At 37.8% G+C, this 26,614-nt stretch overlaps 1 protein-coding gene across 1 annotated transcript; it reads left to right on the forward strand.

Moving 5' to 3' along the window:
• The first annotated feature begins 1,359 nt into the window (after positions 1-1,359).
• Positions 1,360-25,444, forward strand: LOC118824189 (uncharacterized protein C14orf132). Its single transcript, XM_036594179.1, has 2 exons — positions 1,360-1,619; positions 23,683-25,444. The coding sequence occupies exons 1-2, from the start codon at positions 1,593-1,595 to the stop codon at positions 23,914-23,916; spliced, it is 261 nt and encodes an 86-aa protein (XP_036450072.1). The 5' UTR covers positions 1,360-1,592; the 3' UTR covers positions 23,917-25,444.
• The last annotated feature ends 1,170 nt before the right edge of the window (positions 25,445-26,614 follow it).

Genomic DNA, 26,614 nt, shown 5'->3' on the forward strand with positions numbered 1-26,614 from the left:
TATTTTACACTGAAGCCCCTGTAGTTACTGAATAATACATCCTTGTATGAAATAAACCTGGAATGTTAAGGGGTTAATTTATGTTAAATGCAAAGAAGGTTTTTGCTGTCTCCTGTAAAGCTGCCATTTTGGAGATGCTTACCTTTCTTTGGAAAATGATGACTTGCTACACGTTTGTCTTACAAGCTTTGGAGTCATTATTTAAGCACAGTTATCAGTAGTAAATCCAGTGTGAAAAAGTAAATGTATACTATAGCATAACAACTTAACATAGCATAATAACCCAAAGAGACACTATTAGCATCAATAAAAAAATAGCATCATGTGAAAAATAGCATTATTGTAGCAGTAGTAACCACATTTTCAAAAAAATAACAGTTACATTAAGAAAGATCTGATGCCATTCTCTGCAGGCAACAGAAGAAAAATGCATTTGATTCTGTCATGTATATTAAAGATTACTTTAACAATTGCCTAAAAAACAATGTAAGCTTGTAGCAAACACTTATTTCCAGGGTATGGGCCGCTGGAGTGGTGGCTTCTGTAGGGCACCCTCTTTTGGTGATCTAGGTCTGCATGGTTTTAAGACGGAAGACGGAACACATCATCCCTCAGTTAAAGGCATTTATATCTTTAATTCATGCCAACATTACCATATATACACTCTTTTCAATGTCCAGTAAACTATGAAAGGTGTAATTTTTTATTGAATGTTTGTTCCCTCATGTCATACAGGACATTTTTTTATCCTTATGGTTATGAATATGAGTATATTAACACACAATGGAAAGTTAATCAAGTGTATTGTTACAGGATAATTGTTGAAATATGGCCTCTAGTGTATATTTAATAAGATTTATAGGTCCAATTTCCCAGGATTAAACCTAGTCTAGGACTAAACTGAAGCATCAATGGCATCAATGGTGATTCATCATTGGATAGTCTTTTAAATTTAAGTTTAATCTTAGTCTGGGAAACTGACCCAAAATGTTCTGTGTTCACTTATTTAATATCTTCAGCTGAGGATCAGATGGACAGTGCAGGTAGACTACAGTGCTGGAGCTGATCTACATCATAATAGCCTTAACTATTAAAGCTGCACTGTAAAACCTCATTTACTATGAATATCATACAGATTAAAATTAAACACTAAACAACACCAAAGACAGATTTTAAAACGAATGTTCTTAATCTTGGAGCAATATTAAACAACCCCCAGTAAATTTGAAAAATTTTCCATGGCAAGCACGTAAAAGCCAGCTGTGTAGAGAGAGGGAGAGAGAGAGAGAGAGAGAGAGAGAGAGAGAGAGAGAGAGAGAAAGAGAGTCTGTCTTTCTTCACTCGGTGCTATTTTCCTCTCGTTGCGGTCTTTCAGTAGCTCTCTTCGCTGCTGGTTTAGTTATGGATCAGTAACGCTCTCTCTCTCTCTCTCTCTCTCTCTCTCTCTCTCTCTCTCTCTCTCGGTCTCTCTCTCTCTCTCTCTCTCTCTCAGAACTCAAACCGCACTCAGCCCAATGAGCTGCTGGGAATACAGCCTAATACAAACACCTCTTTACTTCCTCACTGGATGAAATTAAGCAGAATTCAGCAACATGGATCTTTCATTTATGGCTGCACAGGTAAGAAAAAAGCTACATGACTTTCTATTTTTTTTTCTTCACCAAAAAAGGGGAAAAAACAGTGCATTAAATCTCTGAGGAAATGAGCTGATAAGTTTAGTTTGAACAGGAAGTGAGGGTGTGGCTTTGCTTTTCTGAAGAAGAAGTGGTTGTGTTTTTATTTTCAGTTATTTCCAGTTTTCCTCCACTTCTGCAGTCCACAGCATTTTCCATATATCGCCTACAAAAACCGCTGGACTCACAAACTGTTGCTGTTACAAGTTGCCCGTACTGTTCCAGTAACAGTTCTTATTTCACATATTGCTGAGACTATTTTACATTTTACTCTTACATGTGATGTTGAAATGACTTTTTATCACTCTCAAGAAATTATGGATGTGTTTCCTAATTTAGATTTGGCTTAGTGATCACTAGGGATGCATGATAATATCAGAGTTATATGGGGCATCAGCAAATATATTTGCTTAAAAAAAATTGGCTTTTAAGTGATGTTCAGATTTGACTATGATTTCCAAATGACAAAATGATAACTGCAGAACATTTTGGTGACGTCACTGCAATAAAACATGCTGCATTTCATTCTCTTTCCTGCATTTATAACATTAAATAAATAAATAAATATTAGATTTCTTTGGAATGATAATCCAGGTAAATCTGTTTATAAATGTTTATCTATCGCAATATGGCAAAAAATACAGTGTTGCAATACCTCCAGAATCTCACAATGTCACAATTTTTTTCTGACACAAGTTGGTAAAGGAAAAAAGAACCAGTCATGCCAAAAATGCTATCAAATCTATTTAGTACAATAATATATTTATATACTGTGCTGTACCAAATCCAGTTAAACAGGAGTAAAGATGCTCTCTTTGAAACATGCAGTTGTTCAGTCTTCTACACTGTTAAAAAAGATGGTTATTTAGTAAAGACAATGGTTCTACCAAACCATGAACACTCAAAGAACCATTTCTATGCTTAAGGGGTTATTTGCATTGTGAAAGTGTTCTTCAGATTGATGGAAACAGTGTTGTACATGGTACTATATAGGGACTTTTTTACAGGGTTGTATAAAGCACAAGAAAGGGTTCTGCTTTTGTAAGCTTGTGTGTAGAAGTACACTCTTAAAAAAATGCTTTAACACTTCTTTGGTAAAAAATGGTTCTGTATAGAACCATGAATACTCAAAGAACCCTTTGCATGATTAATGAGTTCTTTGAAACATGAAAGGTTCTTCAGATTGATAGCGAATGTGCTGTATTTGGTTCTATATAGAACCTTTTTGAAAATGGTTGTATATAGCACTAAAACTAGCACAGGGTTGGATATAGCACTAAACACTAGCACTGAAAAATCCTTGCTTTTTGAAAGTCTCTCCTGGTGCTTCCTCTGAAAATGAGCTCTGTTATTCCTATTTTCAAAGTCGATTTAGGCTCAGAATGGTCTTGGCTATTTTGCAGATTTGTGTTTCCCATGGTCAAATATCTCAATAGTACTGAATTAACCATTCAAATAAATGAAGCAATTCTGCCTTGAATGGATATTTGAAACACACTGCTGGAAATCCTTTCTAATCGAAATGCATTGGGCGGCTGCCTAAATGTTCTCTCCTTTTTTCTCTTTCCTCCAAAAATGACTACATTCTTATTGGGCGCAGAACCAAAAAAGGCTTGTTTCCCCTCCGAATGAACAGACTTATTCAGGCTGCAGGTGCTGCTGTTATTGTTTAAGCTCTCTGATGAAGTCTGTTTGGAAGCACTGTCAGGTTGTGGATGAAACCATCCACTGTGTTGTTTTCCATTACAACCCAAACAGACATGGTTGTATTGCCACACCAGGCTAACATAAAGGTCAAATGGGATCTGTTTTATCAAGAGAAGATTTATTCACTTATGTTTAGTTGATCCTTTGGAGACATATTGCTGATACATCCTGCCCTGGTATGATGATTATTGCTTAAAGCTCTTTTTAGGAAACTGATTTGCACCCAGAGTTAACACATGACCGATTACAAAATGAAGAAGGCATACGCCATTAGCTGAGAGTATGAAATATTTCCCATATGCATGCTTGACATCAAGTGGCTTTGATATGAGTATAGCAGATATAGTATAGTATAATTAAACTGATGCAAGTATAATGTACTTCTTGTTGTATACCTAAATGTCATCACTGTCATGTGATGTTACAACTAAGCCATCAAACCATGAGAATAGTCCAAATCTTCTTTACATAAAGTCAATAAATTTTGTGGAACTTTCTGTTCACATACCCATCAAAAAACATACTCTAATTTATTTTTACGTGTCATTTTATGCATTCAGGTTAATCTGATTCAAAGTTAATTTGATTCTAATAGGATAGTCATAGTAAATGAACCCTGTCTATGGCATGAGTTATAACTTTCCCACTCATGCCATTCACTTTACCTTTTCATCTGTAGCCCTGCTCTCGCCAAATGCCCACAAAGCAACTAAGCAGTATGTGTCATATACTAGTTTGAATTATTGGGTTTGAGGCCTCAAAGGCACAACAGAGCTCACTGCTTCAGGTGCAGAAACATTAACCTAACAGGCTGTTTCAGTACAGTACACTTGTACAGCAACCTAATTCACCACAGCCTGAATTGCGTTTAAGAGCCCACCTCCGCTAAGTCTACTTTTGCTTCCACTATAACTCGCAGGTTGCAGAGCAATCCGTTAGAGATACAGTATCTCTTTCACAATCAATTACGATAAATCTTCTGGTAGAAAGATATATAAGAGAAAAGGCACCTAAAGGATGAGGGCATCATACTAATATAACAGCACTGTTAGAACAAAACCTTTTTTCCATTTTTTTAACATTTTTATTTTTAAGATACTTTAAAACCTCCAGCTGCCCTTTACATTGTTAAAATGTATGAATGACTTCAAAGAACGTTAGGAAAGGATAAACTAAAGCCAACAGAAACATTTTGCTTGAATTTACTGAGCTAGTCTCTATGATGTTTGTAATGTAATGCAACACCAAATAGCTTATATACTAGAACACATGTACAATAGTCATTCTACAACATTAAATAGCCTATATACATGTGCTCCACCAATGTATATGTGGTACACCAGTGTTTCTCAGTCTCGATCCTGGAGTACCCCTCTCAGCAAGTTTTTGTTATTTTGCTGCTACAACACACTTGAACCAACTCATCAGATAATTAACAATCGTTTCCTGAGTTTAACTGGATGTGAATACTTAATTACACTGTTAAAAACAAAGGTGCCAAGAAGGGCTCTTTTTAGGAGCAATGCTATAGCAGAAGCAGTGTTGGTTACTAAAGAAATCTTTCAGTGGGTAGAACCCCAAGAACCTTTTTAATATTAAAATCCACATAATGTAAAGGTTTATATAGGAATCAAAATTCAATACTTTTATGGTACTGACTGAATTATTTCAAAACATCAAAACATTCTGTGTCATTCAATACCGAATTTCAGTATGTGAGTAGTCAGTTTTATCATCACCGTTAGTCATAAGCATGCTTGTTCCAAAATCCAGACTGCTGATTGGCTGTCTAAATCAGTGATTCTCAAAGCATTACTCAGAGACCCCCAGACGGCCCACATATTGCTGCAACCCAACTCACAACACATAATATAAAATAAGTGCTCCTTCTTGGGTTTTCTGAGGAGCAGCTTGAGAACTACTGGTTTAAATTATATTCTGTCACCATGTTATTAATGTCAGCGCTTCTTAATTAGTCTGTAATCTTAATTAGTCTGTAATCCATTGCAGTCAGTAAATAAACCCACTTCCAATACCTCACATTCATTTCTGGTTTGTAATTCAAAAGAATAAAAAAAAGCATAGTGTAGGAATTGTTATCAAAATGAAGGTATCAGTATTGATACCAATATCTGGAAAAAAATTAATGATACTTACCCCTAATTCTATACCAATTAAAGATTTTTCCTATCTACATATGTTCAAGCCAGGAGCCATTCAGGAACCTTGATTTTTAAAAGTACACGCAAAGCAATGGCACTTTAGGACCAGGATTGAGAACCACTCATGCAGACTAAATGGAGAAATGGGCAGAATCATGAGTGGCCTTGTGGCAATAGCAGCATTAAGGCTTTGTCATATGCCTCCGGATGTACAAACGTAGGTCTTAATGACTATTAATAAAAATGTCTGGTTCCTGAGCAAGAAATGCTTTATTCAACCAGTCTACAGAAGAAGCTGAGTAACCATCGTGCCATCCACTTTATGTCACAAACTGCTCACTGACAGACATGAATAATGAATATTATATTCATATTAATGTGCTTCACGTCTTCACCCCAGCGGGAAAGGATAGCAGGAACTTCTACTGTTGAATGCAATATTTCTCTGAAATGTTTGTCCATGTTCAGATGAATGTGTTGGAAACAACTCATGTATTTTCACCTTTTAATAGCATAGTTTTTCACTGCACTTGAGTATATTTCATGCAGTAGAACAGTGATGGCACACAGTCTTAATAGCCCCTATATATAACCCCTTAAAATCGCAGGCTTATTACATACTAAAGCTTATTGTACAATAACAGGGGACTTCAGTGTAAACTGGTTGAGCTATTCTTAGGTTATAAAAGTGTGTCTGTGGACTCAGGCCTTTTAAGGGTTAATTATTAACATAAAATATCAGTTATCTGTTTGATACTACTGACTGCACAGCATTTGCACAAAACTTGGATCATATTCTCTCTGTAGAGGCTACTTTTCCCAGCCAAGTCAACCAATATGTTTCTCAAGGTGTTGGCCCAGCCATACATTTAACCCTTTTGGTGGAGCTGCAGGAGATGACAATTGTCACTTAAAGTATCCATCCATCCATCATCTAAACCGCTTATCCTTCTGGGTCGCGGTGGGGTGCTGGAGCCTATCCCAGCTGTCATTGGGCGGAAGGCAGGATATACCCTGGACGGGCCGCCAGTCCATCGCAGACTTAAAGTATGATTTCATTTATTAATTATGGTTATCAGAGACTTTTTTAGCACCTAGTTAAACAGTCTTTGCAGGAATTCCTTTGATTGGTCAGAGCAGATTAACAGCCTATACTGCTAAAAAAAGATGTCTAAATTGTTCAGGGCTTGGATGTATAGTCCTTGTAAAAATCTGCCCATCTCATTTGCAAAACTGGTTCTTTAAGGAACCATCCATTGAAAGGTTATTTAAGGAGAGTGATTCTCCTTTGCCAACACTCCAAAAGACACCTGGGATCAGTTGATGAATACAACACAAAACACTTACTTACTGCTGTAACAGAACACTCAACAGCACATAAGTACAGTGATGCCAAGGGTAATGTAAAAAAAAATACAAAAACTAAAATTAATTACAATGTATATAGTCCTACTCAACACTCAAAGTTCAAATATGAATTTAATTCACTTATGGTACACATTTCCATTCAGTCAAATAGAGTAGAGTCAGGATATTAGGACTTTGTTTACTTTGCTATTGCAGTTAATGTCAACATATTTTCAGTAAATAGTCTTCAGTAAATACCTCCAACCCTCTTCCCCTTGTTTCCCTCATTTGGGAAACTACAAGGAAGAATGAAAAGGAAATTAATGGTGAAATACTCAAGGTGCAAATAATTTGTTTGCTATATAATAATAGTTTGTTGTGGGTGTGTCATGTATGCTGCTTAAACTGGATTTTATAGCTATATGGTTTTAGGGGGATTAAATGACTTAACATTCATTTTGCTAGTTCAATCTATGCTTTTAACATGGCTAAAATATAACAAGAGATTGTATGACTGATGGAGGGGAGAGAACTCTGAGAACTTGGGCTATAGCTTCTGCTATAAAGCTGGACCCCACTTTGATGAATATAGATAGGACTGAGATATAGGTGATGGAGGTGGTGGTGTTTTGTTCCGAAAACATGAAAAACTGAATGTAGAGATGTATGTTAGATTGGAAAATGATGAGCTTTGGGTATGGTCCTCTTCCAAAACTCAATTTCATGATTAAAATATTAAGCAAAGAAAAATGTTTTCAAATGATATTTACATCATTACATGACTTTGCTTGTATATAGAACTTCATTTCTCCAGTATGTGTGTGTGTCTTTACACAGAACCCATCAGTTGGTGTTGTTGTTAAACTTAGTTGTCTTGTTGGATTGCATTGTGTCTTTTTGTGTGCGTGAGTGTTTTACAAATGTTAATGGGCAGTAATATCGCCCAGTGTTGTGCTTTTCGCATGCAAATCTATGCAAATGTAACATATGGCTGCAAATCAATGCATTTCAGTTTTGCAAAATAACTTTTGGAATTGGAGTGATATTCTGCAAAAAAGCTCATATATACTGCTCATGTTTTCATAAACATATTGAACATTGACTTATTCAAGTGCCACATAAAATGTGTTCTTTCTTAGCAACTGTTGCTTGGACAAAGGTTTCATATGCTATACTGAAAATCTTAGAGAGAAACTGTAGCATATAACTCAATAAGAACACCTATATATAGGGTGCATTAATAATCTCACATGATTACTATTTACACGTGGGCAGACGATCACATTGTTGGGTCGAGAATATTTATTGTTTTGTAATCAAGCATTAGCATAGTGGCTAAATTCATTCTCTTTTCCAACCTGCCTGCATCTCGAACAAGAAACTCAACATTATGTATCTAAAGTCCAACCTAAATTCATTAGGATGAACTGGATGTTTGCCAGCATTCTGTAAAGCTTGTCCAAGCTCACAGCAGCTGATGCGAATGAATGCATTTGTGGGCAGAGCACGGATAAGTCAATTACCAACTGGTCTTTGTGGATGTGTATTCCTGGCTCTACTGAGTACTCCATTCCCTCGCTCTTCTCCCCCGAAACCCTTTATACGCTGCTATTAGTAGAACTCGGTCATCTTGTTGCTTAAGGTCGGATTCCATCGCAGCTCATTACGCCTGTGTGTCCTTGCTGCACTTCTCCCTCTCAAACAATCTGAAGACATGTTGCAACAGACAGAGTTGTTCATCTTTTGGGGGAATTACAGTGCTGTTTGCACATATCTGCTTAAAGGCTTGTGGTAATGGTAACAGATACTGTCATCAGAGTTGTAAACATTTATAATGGGGAATTGCGTAATTCACTGTTTTAATAAGTTATGAATTTAAACTGTAATTTCATGTAGAATTTTGAATGTTGGTGTGTACATTCTAAGGTGGGAGATTTGGCAGAAACATATAACATAATACTTTAAGGCTTTTTCACGACACATGATATGCATCAGTATATAAGGTTTTTCTGAAGTTTGTGAACAAGTAACACAGACAAAATCCATCAGCAAAACAGTAATGGCACAATTAAAGTTATTATATTTACAAAATCAACATGTTTAGGGTGCTTTTTATTGGAATGTGGCTAGTTGTTGTTTGCTGTCTCTCTATAATTGACTGTTGCTACATCTAGCAAACTTTCAGCTCAGGCCATCTGGTAGCATCTGTAGCCTTAGTGTAAAAGGGCACATTTTTTAGTAGTACAAAAAAAAAATTTGAAGGATGTTTCTGAAAATTATAACATTCACTAAACAAAACTAAACGTTAATCAAACTAGGAAACTCTTTAATTTATTGCAAGTTAAAATGGCTTTCTTTAGGGACACGTAAAAAATTTGGCCACTGACTTATTACTTAACACTTAACAGCATTTTTAATGTTAATGAAAAGGAGAAATAGTGATTAAAAACACTGTTTTCTTCACTCCCCTGCACTGATCAGAGTGGATGCATTTGAGCACAGTTTGAGCAGCAGCAGATCAACAGTGAAACACAATCACAGTGTTCTATATGGCCTTTAACTCAGCATTAACTAATTTAATGACATTCTTTAATGAAAATCACACAAATAATACTGAGTACCTCAATGTCATTTGGTAATAAACTTTTTATATATGGTTTTGGAAGTTGTTACTGCATAAACATGCATTTGTTACATCCTGCTGAGGCTTGTGGTTGTTTCTCCTCAAAATGACGAGCACTAAAGCCCCCCCCCCTTTTCACAGTCTAATAAATCTGACTAATTTACTGCCACTGCCATTCTCACTGCAGGTTTGTTCTGTGTTTTTCCTTTGCTTGACGGATGAAGCAGCTCTTAGAGACTAGGTTATGATTGCATGAGAGGCATGTCAATCATTATTTTGCAAACAGACGTTTTTGTCTGTGCCTTTTTTATTATACATGCAGTCTTTCAGTTTTCTAGAAATACTGATGATCCCCATGACTCAGGAAAGCATATTGTGATATAATTTATCACAATAACATGAACATATTGGCCATCCCTCACGTACAGTAATAAAGTAGTGTTGAGATGCATTTTCATTTTCCTCACAAAAAATGTCAATACAGAGAACGGAGGCAGATAAAAGAAAAGCTTAAATGGTTGAAATGCTCATTTGCTTGGTTTCAGAGTTGGGGTTTTGTAATCAGTGCAGAGGCACATGTTCATAGCTCTCAGATTTACAGCACTAAGAGCAGAAACATTTGTTTACCTTATAAAACTCTTTTTATAAACCACATTGAGTCTCAGTAATGATAACATTCACTCAAAATGGATTTATCACATAAAAACATGAGCTGCCTTTGACCTATCTGCCAAACAAAGCAAAGTTGCAGCCGTCCTTCCTGCTTTATTTCCATATTCAGTAGGATTTTTCTGTTTTTGTCACCCCTCTCTCTCTCTCTCTCTCAGGCATATTTAAGTAAAGAGGATCAAACTGTAGAACTGACTTACTGGCTTACTGTATTTTCCAGACATGCATTTTTTTAAAGAAAATCCTCTGCAATGATTAGCATGGTCTTTAGCTATGCCTGAGCAGTTTTGTAACTGTCCACTGTCAGATTAGCTCAAAGAGACTTAAAAAGAAATACAGGATTAGCCACTTAATCATAACATTTGGAAATGTTTCAGCAATACAGAAACATCTTTATATTTTTAGGCCTCATTTTTTTGTGCAACCTTGAACTGTCTTTTGTCGGACTGAAAAAAGAATGGCTGAGTTCTAAATGAACTCCTAAGGAGTCTTTGTCTTTTTTTATCTTGGCCTCATTACAGAGTAATATCGTACCGTAGTAGTGAGGAACATGTAAACAGCAGAAAGCTTTCACAGAGAGAGACACGCAGGAGCCAAGATTTTTCAGACCAGCATGGAGCCTGTTGAGAAGACTAAAACATGCACGGTTTGAGATGTGAGATGGAAAAACATCCGATTCACTTTTCCTCTTGGCTTCATTCTCTCTTGCTCTCTTTCGCTCCATCTCAATTGTTCCTTCTACCCTTCTCTGCCCCTGGCCTCTCTGAGAAAGAAAGACAAAGGGACAGAGCTGGAGTCAGAAAAACAGAAACAGAAAGAATATATGCTGTGTGTGGCTCAGACAGGTGTAGACGATGGGGAATTTTCAAAAGGGAAGAGAAGAAACTCAGAAAACAAGCCTCTCCATCTTTGGCGCTCAGTAGCATGGTGTCTGCTTAGCATGCTACAGTAGGACATGTGTCACTCTACAAAAGCCACACTTCTTCTGATGTGAGCAAGTCTCCCAGAGGCTCACAGCGCGCTACACTTTCAGCACAGTGTTACTCGACAGCAGCAACTAGATAATGGATTGTTCGCCTCCAAACCTATATACTTAGCGTTGGGCGATATATCATCTATACTGGTAAACCCACGAATCACGAAAGCACAGTTCAGGGCTGTACAAAGCGACAGTATTGTCATACATGCTAAGAAATTGATCCTGCTAGAATACATAAAAGATCACAGTCCCATACATGCTATAGACCTTTGTCCAAGTACTTATGGAAGTTTTGGTCAATTTTTCATAGTCAGTCACTCATGCGCTGTCTAACTGTGTGGAGTGCACAATATTGAACATCATTTGCCAACTACCCAGGCATTTAGTTTAGTTCCAAAGTTTATTGTAGTTGTAGTCCATCAGGTATTTCAAACTGCAGAGAACCAATCCAGATGTTTGTAAGAAAAGGACCTTGTGATATACAAAATGCCTAGAACTTGTGATGGACTGTGATGTCATATTTAAAGTTAGCAAAGATTTAAGATTTTATAGTTTGCTAAGTAAACAATTTGTTTCCTGTTTTGAAATGTATGACTACAACCATGAATGTATTACTGCTGGTGTGGGTTTCCTCGCACTTTAAGATGCAGAAAAGGCGCTACAAGTGCTAGAAATGAGATTTCTACATTTTTTTAAAGCACTTTATGTACTTTTTATCTCAGTTCTAAAACATATTCATTTGTGCTGCAACACTGTGCAATTTCTGTGGCATGAAAATGGTGAGATTTTATAACACACTGCCAGATAAACTTCAATGTGTGTTGTAACGTATTTGCTGATGCTTAAAAACTTGAAAAACTTAAATCTAGGTCTTATTCCCAACACACTCAGACAGACAGTCATAACCCACCTGTTCCAGCTTTCCCAAAATATTGCGGGTACCATATTGTCACATCATCAGGCATATCTTTGAGTATGATTGCAGTAAAATTTAGGGCCCTCTCAGAACAATCTTGGCAGTAAAAAAAAACAGGAAATGTCCAGGATTTCACAATAGAGTGGCATGAAGAGAACACTCTGACTTCTTGTAAAGCACACTGAAATCAACTGAATCCATCAATTAGGCACACCTAATCTAGGCTAATCAGCCAATCAAGTGGCAGCAATGCATTGCATAAAATCATGCATATTTTTTTCACATTATAACACATTTTTAACATGTAAAGTGTGCAAAAACTTTCACATATGAAATTCATGTGACTTTTTTAACGGTCCAACTCACTCACTCAATCACTCACCTAATCGCTCATTCACTCACTCAGTCACGTTTAACAAGATTGACCAGAAGGGGGACCTACTGGCACTTTAGTAAGTGAAGTGAAAACAACCTTGCGTTAGCTGAAATGGCTGAGTCTATTAAGCATTGTGGATACACAAGAAGTGCATGCTTTCTGGGACTTTTGGGGTGTTACATGGTGGTGCTTTGTATCAAAGACCATTTGTGTCCTTGTTTCTTTTTTAAATGGTAGTCATCTGACTCCAGTGACACCACATGACAATTAAGTGTGACCAATCAATGGTTTGCAACCTTACTAGCTTCATCTATATGTTCCAGCTCAGCATGCTTGGTACCCTAGTTGGTACCCCAAAAAGGGTCACCAAATTCAGCACACTACTCAGGTGTAGCACAGTTCACTTTGCCATGGAAATGATGACTCAGTGTGTAATCAAGGGTTTAGAACTGTACTGTACTACAATGTCCTTGAGAAAAAATGCCATATGTGCCTTTATCTGGTGTTGCATCTTTTTGCATGTCTACATTTTGATGATTCTTTGTGCTTGTCTAAAGCCCATGCTTTAGCTTTGTTTTGTTTTGTAAAAAAAAAAAAAATCTTCATTTCCACACATACATCCTGCCTCAAAGCTTCACTTGTGACAGAAATGTTCCCTTTGGTGTAATTTTAAGAGAAGCAGAGCAGAACAAAGCGGTCCAAACAAAACAAGCTCTGTCAGGTTTGTAAGACATTCTTTCAGCGTACCCAAAGGAAAACTGTCTTTCATAAGAAGTCTTTTCTTTGTCTCAGAAAAGACAAAGCACATCTCAATACTGTTTTAATGAAGGATGACTGGTTTCTGAGTTCTTTCCTTTAAACCTCTTTCAGGAGACAAAAAAAGAGGGAAACAAAAGCATTTATTTGTTGATTAAGACGTTATGGAGGTGAACAAGAAAAGCACAAGGTTCTGTTGCGATAAAGAGATCCCTGCGATGTAGAGGAGAGCTTCCTAAGAAATTGATGAGATCTTATTACTCAGCTAAGAATAGGGTGAGACAAGTAAGAAACAAAAGAGACAATATTCTGGAAATCCAAGGGTTGTTCCTCAGAAGCTGGATTTCGGAAAGATGAGAAAATTGTTTCATATGAGGAGTAAATGAGATCTTTTAGAATATTCCTTTCTTCTGAGTTCTCCGGAAGCATGAGTTTGCTGTGTTAATAATGCAAACTTAAATACATTATAAGTATATGAAAAATACTGTGTCACTGAATTTTGCCAATACCACAGAGCAACACATACAGATACTGCATTTTCTGAGCTAGTGGTCATATGAGGTGGCTGGCTAATGATTTATGCAAACTTCAGCTGTCTTTATGTGCATCTAAGTGATTTAGATAATAATCACCCCTGCATCTGTTAATCTTGTCTGACTAATTTCCAGCCTTGCTCTGGGTAGGATGTGGCACTGGCTCGACTCCAAGAGTCTTGGGTAAGACTCTGTCTGGCAGTGCTAATATCATGCTCTCTGAACACGTTCAGGAACATTATTCTGTCTGCACAGACTTAATAACAGTCCACAGAGTAAGCTGAACCCTATCCAAAAAGCCAATAAAGTGCATGCAGAATTCTTAGAAAGAATGAGCATTACTCATCTGTGTCACTGAAAGAACTCGATCAGTTTAGATTATATTTGTATGGCTAACGAAATGTATTATGTCTAGATGAATTCTGTGTAATTTCTAACAGACTTCTGAAACACAATGCAGTTTGGTAACATAAACAGCCCATTTCTCACTAGCCACCAGCAGCTGCTGCGGTACATCTGTGGAGACTGTGGTGTTTTTCTTCCAGCCCTATTATGGATGAAAGATGGGCAGTTTTTCTCCTAAGAGCTTTTCATTTCACGAATGAGCTCAAAAACAGCACGTAGCCTCACTTGAGCTGAGATCCAATAAAATCTCCTCTACCCCCACCCTAAAGTTGCTCAATATTTCATGCAGCCAGAGCAGACAAGAAGATCCAATGGAGCAAAGACTGGCAGCAGACAAATGGACTACTTTGGGCTTTACAGCATCATTTACTTCAACTTGTAATGAAGATCTTTTTTTTTTCTTACATTGTGTATGACTACTCATAATGAGCCTCTCTTCCTCATAACACAAAACCTCTCTTGCAAAACACATGATAAACAGCACATGCCAAACATATGATAATAAGCAGTGGATATAAAAGAGGATAGTAGTGGAAATCATTTTTTGGCGAGTGACAATCAGATGGATGTGTGGGGGTCTGACAGAGTGGCCCACAGCATCCAAAATAAGAACACTGACTGGGCTCGCTTTTGTCAGGATCCCTCAGTTGTCAAGAAAATCCATTATTTTACCCGTTGCTAAGAGCATCAACCCAGCAACAGGCAAGAGCTCACGGACTACATGGAGAGCCCTCTTAAAGTGACAGACACATCAAATACAAAGACTGACACAAGATTAGATATGTGAGACAGAATATGTAGCCATAGATATCATCCATGTGATGGACAAGAATGTTAAGCTGCTGCTTACTGCTGTCAGTGTTTTCTGTTTTTGACTCTGTTTCTGGCCATTCCTGCTTCAGCACCACATGCTCACCGTACAGAAACAGCAACTGCAGCATCAAGTTGTATATATATATATATATATATATATATATATATATATATATATATATATATATATATATATATATATATATATATATATATATACACACACACACACCTGGTGCACATTATATACATTTTTCTAGCTAGTTTGAAAAAATTGTTTCTGTATAAACTACATTTCAGATTTGATCTAGAATATCTGATTTATGAACTGATCAGTTGCCTCAGATATTTGAACAGGAATTAATTTGTCTTCTCTTTAACAGATTATCTTGTACATAACTGTGGAACAGCTAAGTACTTATTCTGTTGCTAAAAAAAACAATAAGTTGTTCCACACCATTGCTGACAGAGAGGATGATCTTTAATTACATCAAGATCTCTGATACCAATACTGGAACCTTAAGTATCAGTCAACTCTTTAAATTCTACTAAGCTTTATGGGGCACATATTCTTTTTTTTTTGTTGTATTTCATCTTTTCTCTTGTTTTGTTTGGTGTCATGTACCAAATTGTAATAATTCATTTTTACATGACCCTTTTCCAACCTCTCTGACCTTTAGAATTAAACAGGCTGTTTTTGTTACTGTTACCTCTAAGACTGATAGGAGATAAATCAGCTCTGCTCTGATTGATTGTGCCTCACTCAAAAAGCACTGGAACACTTCTTATAACTTCACTCTGAAAGGCCGGGGCTTGACTACTGCACACTGAATAGGTGGATATACGTAAATGTGTTGATTCTCATGACATCACATGATATGTGGTATCAGATTGGTACAATCTCTACTGTTTATATTTTCACAGTTTCATACACCAGCCAGGGACATGAAGATTGCTGGGAGCTTTGAGACTAGCACTTTGAAAAACCTCACTCTTTTTATCATTGGATAATATATAGTACACGAAGGAGAGGTTTCTCTGATATTTACAGAATGTGATTAAACCATAAAAGTAAGTTGTTCAACTAGGGGCCAGTTACCTGGACATGGGTTAAGCTTAGTTTTGGACTAAATTGCAGTACTTAATGGTTATTCACCATTAAAAATGATTTTTTTAGTTTTGGTTTAACAACTTAAAATCCCAGTAATATTACATACTAACACATATTTTTCAGTAACTTTCGGGGATTTGTAACAATGTAACCTGGATGAGCTAGTCTTAGGTTATAGAACTTGAAACTGTAGACCTGCCTGTGGATCCTAGCCATTTACCGAGTGAATCTTAACTCTGACCTGGGGAAGTTCCATTCTTTCCTCATAGTATATCATGCTTTCACAGTCTTTTTTCACTCAGTCCTAGGTTGACTTTCTCATGTAGTTTTATGTGTCTCAGAGTCTGCACATGTGTAAACTCAAACATTAGAGTTTCATCATGAGTCAATAGTGGTTAGTTTGAAAGCTTCTTGCCCTTAAACTCTGATAAACTCTGAAAGCCGCAAAAAACACTTCGGCTCAGTTAGGTGGTTTGAGAAGCATTACTTTCTCAAGGGTGCCTTTCTCACTTCCAGCAGAGCGCCTGAAGAATGCAGAAAAGGTGCTTCACTGGGGGCTGAAAAGCAGCAGATTTGTTACACCATAGAAGAAGAGTCGATTTGCAAGCCATGCACCTCATGGAACGTGCCTCAGCCTCTTTAGTGGCAGTAACAGTTGGAGTCTATAGCAGGTTCCCAGCACTCCTGGGAATCAACCTTTGTATGGAGTTTTAAGGTTGGCTCTGAAAGTTCTGTGGGCAATGTAAGAGGAAAGAAAAATCAATGCGATTAAGGCTATAAATCTAGACAGCATTTTCACGCACCACTTCTGAGGACATGCTGGTTTTTCAAGCGTTACACTGTTGTATTACCCCCTGTCTCTCATCATAGTGTGTTTGAAAGTTTTCAAATTCATTGCCCTGTTTATTTTTCTTCTATGTTATGATTGTATTCAGCCTTGTAGTCTACGCTTTCTCTGACTCATGACTGAGAAACGGCACAGGTTGATGTTATCTGAGGTATCACTACTGTAGCATGCAGGCGGATTCTCTTTACAGTCTGCCTCTGCTCAATAAATTCTCTTGCTGTTCAGATCCCTGATGACTAACACGAGCACAGCGCATCACTGTACTTTCCGAACAAGCTCTGAATCACTGAAACACAAGGGATTATGGCTTCTTCTAGTCATGATTGGCAGTGCTGTTGCTGGAAGAAACGAAGAAAAGGATAATTTTCTGTTTTCCACTTCTAGGTGCTGGTAATGTTGCTTGTAACTGGTGGATTTCAGTTTTCAGACAGTTTAGTTTAAGATAAATTAGGTAGTTAAAAGATGCTTTTTGGTAAACATACACAGATGGTTGACAAATTAAAGGAAAAAACAACACAAAGTGTCTGTCACGTCTCCCCCCCTCTGGGGACACCGACTCCGCCCACTGTATTTCTCTCCTACACACCGGCAGCACATTTCAAGGACATTAAGAATGCTACAAATACCTTTGTGTTTTCAATGTGTTTGCGAAGTCTCTGTGTTGCTATTTGTGTTTGTCACTTGAGTTTTGAGCCTGTTTCTTGTGTTTGCTTTTCACTGGTTTTGACCTCTGCAGTGGGTAGCACTGTCGCCTCACAGCACAAAAGGCCTGGGTTCAATTCCCGGCCGGGCGACCAGCGTCCTTTCTGTGTGCAGTTTGCATGTTCTCCCCTCTCTGCGTGGGTTTACTCCCACAGTCCGAAGACATGCAGTCAGGCCAATTGGACATGCTAAATTGCCCCTAAATGTGAATGTGTGTGTGAATGTATATGTCTGTTTGTCTGCCCTGTGATGGACTGGCGACCTGTCCAGGGTGTTTCCTGCCATCCACTCAACGGCTGCTGGGATAGGCTCCAGCACCCTCCCCCCAGGTGACCCAGAAGGATAAGCAGTTTATGTGTGTGTATCTGTGTTTTTCTTTGTTTTGTCTGATTATGGATCTGCATCTTTTCCTGCCTGTCTGTTTGTTGATACCTCCCTGCTAAGACAATGAGTATCAGAATGCCTCTAATAAAGTCACTTCACACCTGCAACCTGCCTCAGCCCCTATGTTATAGTGTCTTAGTGAGGCTCTGAGCCAAAATGAGCCACCACAACGGCTTCACTGTATAGTCTATGAAACTGTAGTGGAGGAACAGGACCCCGTTCTTCCAAAATATATTCCCTATTGATGGGCTGTCAAATCTAAATCTCTCAAAGATGTTCAATTGGGCTGACATTTCATGACTGCAAAGGCTGTAGCATATGGTTTACATCATTTTCATACTTGTCAAGCCATTCATTGACCGCTCATGCGCTGTGGATGGGGCAATTGTCATCCTGTAAGAGACTCCCATCAGGATAGAAATGTTTCATCATAGGTTAAAGATGATCAATCAGAATAATGTTGTATTGATTTGCAGTGACCCTTCAGTGTAAGTGGACGAGTGGACCTAAACTGTGCCAGCAAAATGCCCCCATGGCATACCAGAGTCACTGGATTCAGGCATGTACCGTGCTCTTGGTGTTCACAACACATGCTCTCACCCATTTGTGGAAAATACAGAGAAGGATGACTCATCTGACCAGGTTGCTATTTTCCACATCTCTATTGGCAATTGTCTATGGGTTTTGCACCACTGAACTTTCAAATGAATATATGTCTTTGAACTGAGGAGTTCATGCAGTGCAAATCTGCTGTAATGTCCATCTCTGAGTAGTGGTGGACATACTCCTCTTGCAGATGGTCTGACTACATCCATTGACATTCTCAGTCACCTGAGGAACAGTAGCTCTTCTGTTTTTTCCTTACAAATTGACAAGCATCAGAGTCATTGAATGTATACTTTCAACGACAATGTCCAGCCCTATTTACTGGTGTCTTTTCCATAGATCTAAATGCAGGTATCACTTTGTTCACAGTTCCAATTGAAATACTACCCAGTTAAGCAGTCTTTGTGACTGAAGCTGCTGTCATCAGTGCCCCAACAATGGACCCTCCTGCAAAGTAACTTAGATCCTGTGCTCTTGTCACCTTGATCCAAACTTGTGGTATACTGGGTGTACTCAACATTTTTATACAAGCCACACAGTGTGGTAGGATGTAAAAACGCTTGTTAATTTTAATTGTTAACATGTCAGTATATATATAAATGCAATACACTCCTTTCCAGATGATGTCTCATTTGCTCTCTGCAGCTAAAATACCCAGGGTGCTCCTCAGTAACTCTTTTGCTTTCATGAATTCAGTTTTGAACTCTTATAGGCACTACAACTGAGTGTAGTTTAAACACATTGTATATCATTTTACAATATGAAAATTTTCATTAGAACTTAAAAACCCATGCGATTCACCTTATGTGTCTTATGCCCCAGCAAGTGTTACAGCTGGATGAAAAAAGTGGAGTAGCCCTTTTAATGCACTGTGAGAGCTTTAATGTCTCTATTAGCCAACCAATCATTCAAACACATTCTGGGGACTCACTACCTAAAAGCACTTTAAATGGCTGCGACCTATTTTGATCCCTTGCTTAAATGCAGAGGTGCTTTGGGATGCCCTCATGCAGAGTTTTAATTTCCTCTCCATGAAATGTCTGGCCACTCATCTGACTATTGAGAAAAGTTCTGGGCATTACAAGAAGTCTAGAGTGGGGCAAGTTGAATAAGAGATTAATCTGCCAAATGTGAACACTGGCACTGGATGTCAGTAACTGACAAAGATTTATTTCACTGTTCAGATTTTCCAAATCTTGTTAAAGACACTTTATGGTGAGAGTAAAATCAGCATTGCAGTAATATTAACCTGATGAAGTACATAAACACAAGTCATGGCTCAGAAGGTTATTGAACTGAAATAAGTTGAGTTGAGTTATATATTGTGTCAGCAGTGAAGACAGTAGAAGCATCAAGCTGGTCCATGTTTGTTTATTTGCATCTCCTAGTCACATGTGTGTGTTTGATGAGTTTGGTTCAGTTGAGCAACAACTTAAATGTTGTGTAGTGTGTGATCCCAAGGTGTTTAATGTGTGATCCTCAATATTTCAGTCACCCAAAAAATCTGCAGTCAAATAGTGTGAGATACCATCTTTTTATAATCTGTTAGGACTTTAAAAGTTGTGTAGTGCATCCAAGGCTTAAAGCTGAGTTGAGTTGAGTTAAGCTGAGTTAAGATGAGTTGGACTCAGTTGAGTTGAGCTGAGTTGTGTTGGGCTGATTTTAGCTGAGCTGAGTTGGATTGAGTTGAATTGAGCTGAGTTGAGTTGAGCTGAAGTGAACTGAGTTGGGCTAAGTTTAGCTGAGCTGAGCTGGATTGAATTGAGTTGAGCTGAGCTGAGCTGAGCTGAGCTGAGTTGAGCTGAGTTGAGTTGAGCTGAACTGAGTTGGGCTGAACTGAGTTGGGCTGAGTTGGACTGAGCTGAGTTTAATTTAGCTGAGTTGAACTGAGTTGAGTTAGGCTGAGTTGAGTTGAATTGAGTTGAGTCCTTGGCCTTGGCCTCACCAAAGCCTTTTTTTTTTTGATCAACTATGTTAAGCCACTTGCAGTATTTTGTTGCTCTTTTTAGCCACTAAAATTAGAGATCTTACATTATTTGTCCAGAAAACAAAGCCATCTTTACAATTTAAAATGCATAAGAGCATTTATTTTATGTACCAGTGATATTAGAGAATTACCTTTTAGGTGGCAGTGATATTCAAGTGATATTAAAAGATTACATTGAGGGAAAATGTCTGTAAAGATTCTACATGAACAATAGTTTCTGTCTGTTGTTTATTTGTGCCACCATTAAAGTGCAGTTATCAACCTACAGCAATTATTGTTAGACAGAAATCAATACATTAGTCCTATGAGTTCTTCTCTGGCAATGCAGTCCATTATAAATACCCTTTTAATAGAGAGAAGCTTAGAAGTAAAATTATTCTTCTTGTTCACGACCAATCAGCATGATAATGAAGGCATTACAATTACAAGACACGTCTGCAGTTACTGTGTATGCAAGACAACCTAGTTATGGTTGATAACAGCCATCAGTTAGAGCTAGTACATATACTTCTGCAATAGAGCTCTGGAGACAGTGCTTGATTTGACTTTATTCTGCAATGTCATAACAACAACAACTGTTCACAGTGTCTAAATTTAGTGTCCATTGTATCTACAGTAAAACAAAAATAAAGTAAAATAACAGCTCAATTTATATAGAGAAGTGCAACATCAAACCTACATGCTGTATACATCACAGGCTAATTGTATTTTCTCTCTTCTTCAATATTATACTGGCCACAAGTCATAAAAACATGACAGGAATACAAATAACCATCTAAGGCTGCTATCATTCTTTTCATGCAATGCCTTAAAATAGGGTGATGAGTCACCCATTTCATTGCCAGAAAACTTTCCATATCAGCATTCCTTTTTTTTTTTAATTCAAAAGTTAACTCAAACCCACACTTTGGCCTTCTTACCCCCAGGTCCAAGCATATTTGTTCCTGTCTCTTTCTATCCTGCTATGAAGCTGCAGGTTGAATGAAGGTTCCTATTCAGCTCTATGTCTGTTGTCACGCCTCAGCTGTAATTTTATCATTGTTTGGAGCCTCCCCTTTGACAAGAGCAGTCTGTCCGTGTGCTATTCTGAGCATATTCATGTGCTAGGCAGCCTCATACTGTATGTACAGTGGATATGAGAGGATGCTTGTGCTCTGCCAGCCAGCCTGTCTTAGGGCACTAATTGTCTTAACCAATAAATCATTTTAACTTGCCCCTCTTTAAATATTTATTACACATTAATTAAGCCCTACTTCCTCAGATGTGTGGGAATATATGCCAGGGGTATAAAACATTCATTCTCATTTGCAAAGGATGTCGTGCAACAGTTCAAATAATGGTTAAATATGCTGTTTAATGTGCATATGGAAATGCTTTTGGAAAAGTGATTTTTTTTTCTTTCTGAAGGCACAGTAAAATGTCTGAGAAGCTCTTGAATGTCCTTGAGTTAATGTATTCTGGCATGTGAAGGAGTCAATTAACTCCTTAAATTTAATCTCTTTAAACACAGCTCGGTTGTATTAATCAATGCTGTAGTACATAGACAATACAAGCAAGAGGAAAAGCAATCAATCTTTGCAAAAAAGGGTTCTCTAAAGTATGCTATAGGTCTCCTAGTGGCCATTCCACTGGCAGAATGGATATCGACTCAATATTTTTAATAATATAATCAAATAAAATATTTTACCCCATAACATAAGTAGGACATTATCGGCTCCCTGTGTGTAAAATCTAGTGACTGTGTTGAGCTGCTAGTGAGCAATGAGGGGTTAAAAGGAGAAGGAATGAGAACCCCCTGCTATGAAAACAATTCACATCACTCCGCAGTGAAAAATAGCATTTAACCCTGTCGAACAGAGTGACCTCTTTAACTTGTTTAAATCTGTTGCCAGAGGAGTTACACTGCATGCATGTTCACACTGATAAGCGAGAAACATGTCAGCATGTGAAATTAGCACTTTCTACTTGTTTCTGTGATTTCTATCACTGTTTAAAAGATGCACAAGATTTTCTTTATTGTTGGATGCACTATTGCATATTGCCACTTAATTTTCTTGTTCAAAAAGGTAGTTTGTGACAACAGCTAAATAAAACTAGCTTTATAAGATTTGCTTTTTACATATATAAATAAATGCAACAACATAGTTCATAGTTCGGATAGGTTGTGTGTTGTGGAGTCAGAGTCACATGATCATCCAAAGGGGTTCTGGGAACTGGAGTCCTTGTGTGACAGAAATTTCCATGGTATACATATTCCATCAATGCTATTGAAGAAAAAAAAATCATAACAGGCAGAAAATGCATTTTATGGTTACTAGGAGTTAAAGTTCTTTAAAAATATGTACAGTGGTTTCGCCTTCATGAAGATTTCGCATGACAATAATGATGAGACCTAATCATAATAATAATAGATGCAGTAGAGAATATAATATCTGACTATCATAATTAGGTTCTTTGTGAACCATTGTCGGCCTTAAGTGACAAACAATTGGGGGCCCCTCCACATACCCCAATCAAATTTTGAATGCAAGAATAAAAAAAGAATTAAAACTTAATTAATTTTACCTTCTTAAATCCCAGGTTTGTTACTTACTAAGTCTTATTATTCAATAACTACATGGACGACAATGCAAACTGGCTAAGTTTGGACCCACAGGTAGGTCCCGGCCATTTAAGGGGTTCATCAGGAAAAAATAAGAAAACCTCTGTACTCACTGTGCTGTTTCTACGAACAAAGTTGAATAAATCTTACAAAGTACATACTCTGGACCCCCTGGTGGCACAGGGACCCTTGGCAACTGCTTTATAGCAAAAAATGACTCCAACCTTGTGGTGGCAATTGTAGCACAATTTGAACAGCAGACTTGAAAAAGAACAATTTCTTGAACTGCAAAGAATCATTGAGTTGTCATGGTTTGAAATATTACCACTGCATTTACTAAAGAACCGCTGAAGAACACATTTTTCCAGAAAGCACATTTTAATCTTGAAATTCATCTTCTGAGCCCAGTGATCATGTGAACTTAATCTAAAGCTCTGATACTCTATTTCATGGCTATAAAATAATGAACTTTTCTGTTGCACAGATCCCGGTTATGACAGGAGCTTTCATGGACTCCTCACCCAATGACGACTACAGCATCGAGCATTCCCTCTTCAACTCGTCTGCCAGCGTGAACGCGGCCCCCACAGCCTCAGTGCAGACGCAGCACGATGAGCAGCAGCACATGTCCAGCGATGCTATCTGGCTGTGGATCGCCATCGTTGCCACCATTGGGAACATTGTGGTGGTGGGAGTGGTTTACGCATTCACTTTCTGATCTCTCTGTTCAAAGAGACTTCACTGCAGCTGAACTCTCGAGGCTGAGGATGAGGGCAGTGTTAAATTATACATACCGTATACCGGCAGAGATATTGTTTTCAGGTCTCAACTAAACCAGTCTCTGCCATCAAAACTTTCCTTCCAACAATCTGGAAGCCTCCAACCTCAATGCATTAGTGAGCAGTGTCCTTGTGTTTAGAGGATGTTCAAAGGAATTAAATGGGCTTTAAGGATTGGACCTACTTAAATGTTCCCTGGAGATATGAGAAGCAATTAAGAGAAGTGCTGCTCAATTATTTGGATGAAGGGACCGCAAATCTTTAAACATTAAAGGGAATCAGGTCACTGCTGTAGCATTATTTTAAGCTTTTACACAACAAGAACGAGCGTACTTATTTTGCTGGCAAAGGGTTTTTGCTTGATATATGAAGAAGATTTCTATTTAAATTAACGGTTCATTATCTATTATGATTAAAGAATGATCTTTCATAGCTACACCTCACATTTATTCCACAGCAATCTCAACGTTCATGTCATAAAGACAACAAAGGAGAATTTCTGATCAAACGCTGCATATCTAAACATTAATGACTTGTGAAAAAGCACTGCCAAAACACAATGGATTGCAGAAGCAAAGCGTTATGTTGTGCCAGGCACCTTCTTCCACCAAGCTCTCCGTATTCCAGAGCTGAATCTCATTTCTATCTGTGTTGTTCTCCAAGAAATCTTAATGTCAGAGGCATTCAGTAATCGGCTGAAGTCCACTTGTTACCATGGAGATTAATCCTCCCTAATTACGGACATTAAATGACTCTTCCCCAGCTACAGGGAAGAAAGCTCCTGAAGGAGAGATCCTGGCTCTTGGATGTCTTATTTTGTCTGCCAGCTGTTTTCCTTCTATCAGAAGAGGTGGGGCTAAACCCTGAAGAAGCCATAAGCACACATCATGTTCTCTCACAGATGTACTTTAGACTGGGTTGCCATGGAGAAGGCTAGAAGGGGCACAAAGAGAGTCCTAGTAATGCCACTGCACAGCTCCAGTCCTGTAGTGGGCTCTCATAGAGAACTCCTCAGAGATCAGAGTCAGATCGATGACCATGTCTCACAATAGCAATGTGTATAAATATATGACAGTTTATTTCATATAGATGTTATTCCATCACGCCAATATATGTTATTGTAATATACCATACATGAAACATATACTCATAATGTACTTATTTTTTCAGGTAATGGGATGGACTATTTTTACTGTCTGATTTGAAGTTCTTGGAATCACCCTCTACTCATCCCATTTGAATCTGCCTGCTTATCCATTTCCATGTAAAAACCATGAATATTGTTTACACACAACTTGTGAAGTTATTAACAAATTTTAATGTCATCATTACAGAACAAGAAGTGAAAAAAAATATCACAAATTAAAATGGATGAGTTTAGATGCTGAGGTTTGTGAAAAGCCATACAGCAAACTATTCTTTTGTTACAACATATTCTTTTGATTAAACATTTGTTCCACAATATTATGTCTTTGCATTTTCCTCTCAATTTGAGATTAATCGCAGTGGAGAACTGTTACTGTTAGAGCTAACTTTGCTCAAAAATGGGGAAAAACACCTCTATGACAATGCCCATATCTGCAAATGCCCCTATGGGATTCTAGTAGTATGTTAGTACCAATCTAATACTAATTCACATTAACCTTTTTTGGCCATTCTAGATTGAACACATATATTTGAAGCTTGTAAAAAAACATTTCATGTTTTATTTGAAGCTTGTAACAAATATTTAGGCCTTCTGTCCAGCTCCTAACCAATGAGAGAGCTCACTTGGCTGTATCTACCGAGAGAAAATAAATCATCATTTGGTAATTTGATGGGTTTGTCAAGAATCTAACCCTTTTGTTTCCAGCCACAACTTGACCATAAAATATGAATATTACTGCTTGCAGATTTTAAAGAGGTCATGGTATGCTCATCTTCAATGTTTATAATTTTATTTTTGTGGTCTACTAGAATAGATTTATATGCTTCAGTGTTCCAAAAGCACATCATTTTTCCCATATCGTACATCTCTATTCACCCTCTGTCTGAAACACTCTGTTAGAGCTACTGTGTCTTTAAGCCCCATCTCCTGATGTGCCCAGTGTGCTCTGATTGGTCAGCTCGCCCACTCTGTTCTGACTGGTCAACCACCAGAGTGGTTCTGCCCCTAGATGTTCCACCCCAGTCTTGTAGTCTGCAGACAGATCCTTCTCTCCTGAGCAGCTGTAAACACCAGAGTGGCTATTTTTCCACAATAAGGATTTTTCCACAATAAGGATTGTGTTTTGAGATTGTGCCATCTTGTAACAAAGAAAAGGGCTGGAATTCCAAGGTGTTTCAGGCAGCTGAGAGAAATGGTTTCTGAGGGAGAAAGTTACTCCCTCTGGTGTGTACTTTGAGCTTAGTGGCTTTGCAGACCATTTGCATGCCCTAAACGCCTTATAACACACTAAATAAAAAGGAAAATGGAGAAGCATAATAAGTCCCCTTTAAATACAACAAAATGATGATATATTAAATAACAATTAAGTAAAAAATACAAACTTGTATTTTTTATTTTGTGGTAATTGTTAGGTAATCTCTGAAGGTCTGAGGGTTCCCCACTGATTAATGACTGGTAGGCTTAAGAACCTTATAATATCACTGCTGACA

The sequence above is a fragment of the Colossoma macropomum genome, unplaced genomic scaffold, assembly GCF_904425465.1.
Source record: "Colossoma macropomum unplaced genomic scaffold, Colossoma_macropomum, whole genome shotgun sequence".
Classification (NCBI taxonomy): domain Eukaryota; kingdom Metazoa; phylum Chordata; class Actinopteri; order Characiformes; family Serrasalmidae; genus Colossoma; species Colossoma macropomum.

Coding starts and splice junctions, on each gene's coding strand:
- LOC118824189 (XM_036594179.1), top strand. CDS start 1,593: ATGGATCTTTCATTTATGGCTGCACAG. Junction 1,620..23,682: donor TTTCATTTATGGCTGCACAG/GTAAGAAAAAAG, acceptor TCTGTTGCACAG/ATCCCGGTTATGACAGGAGC.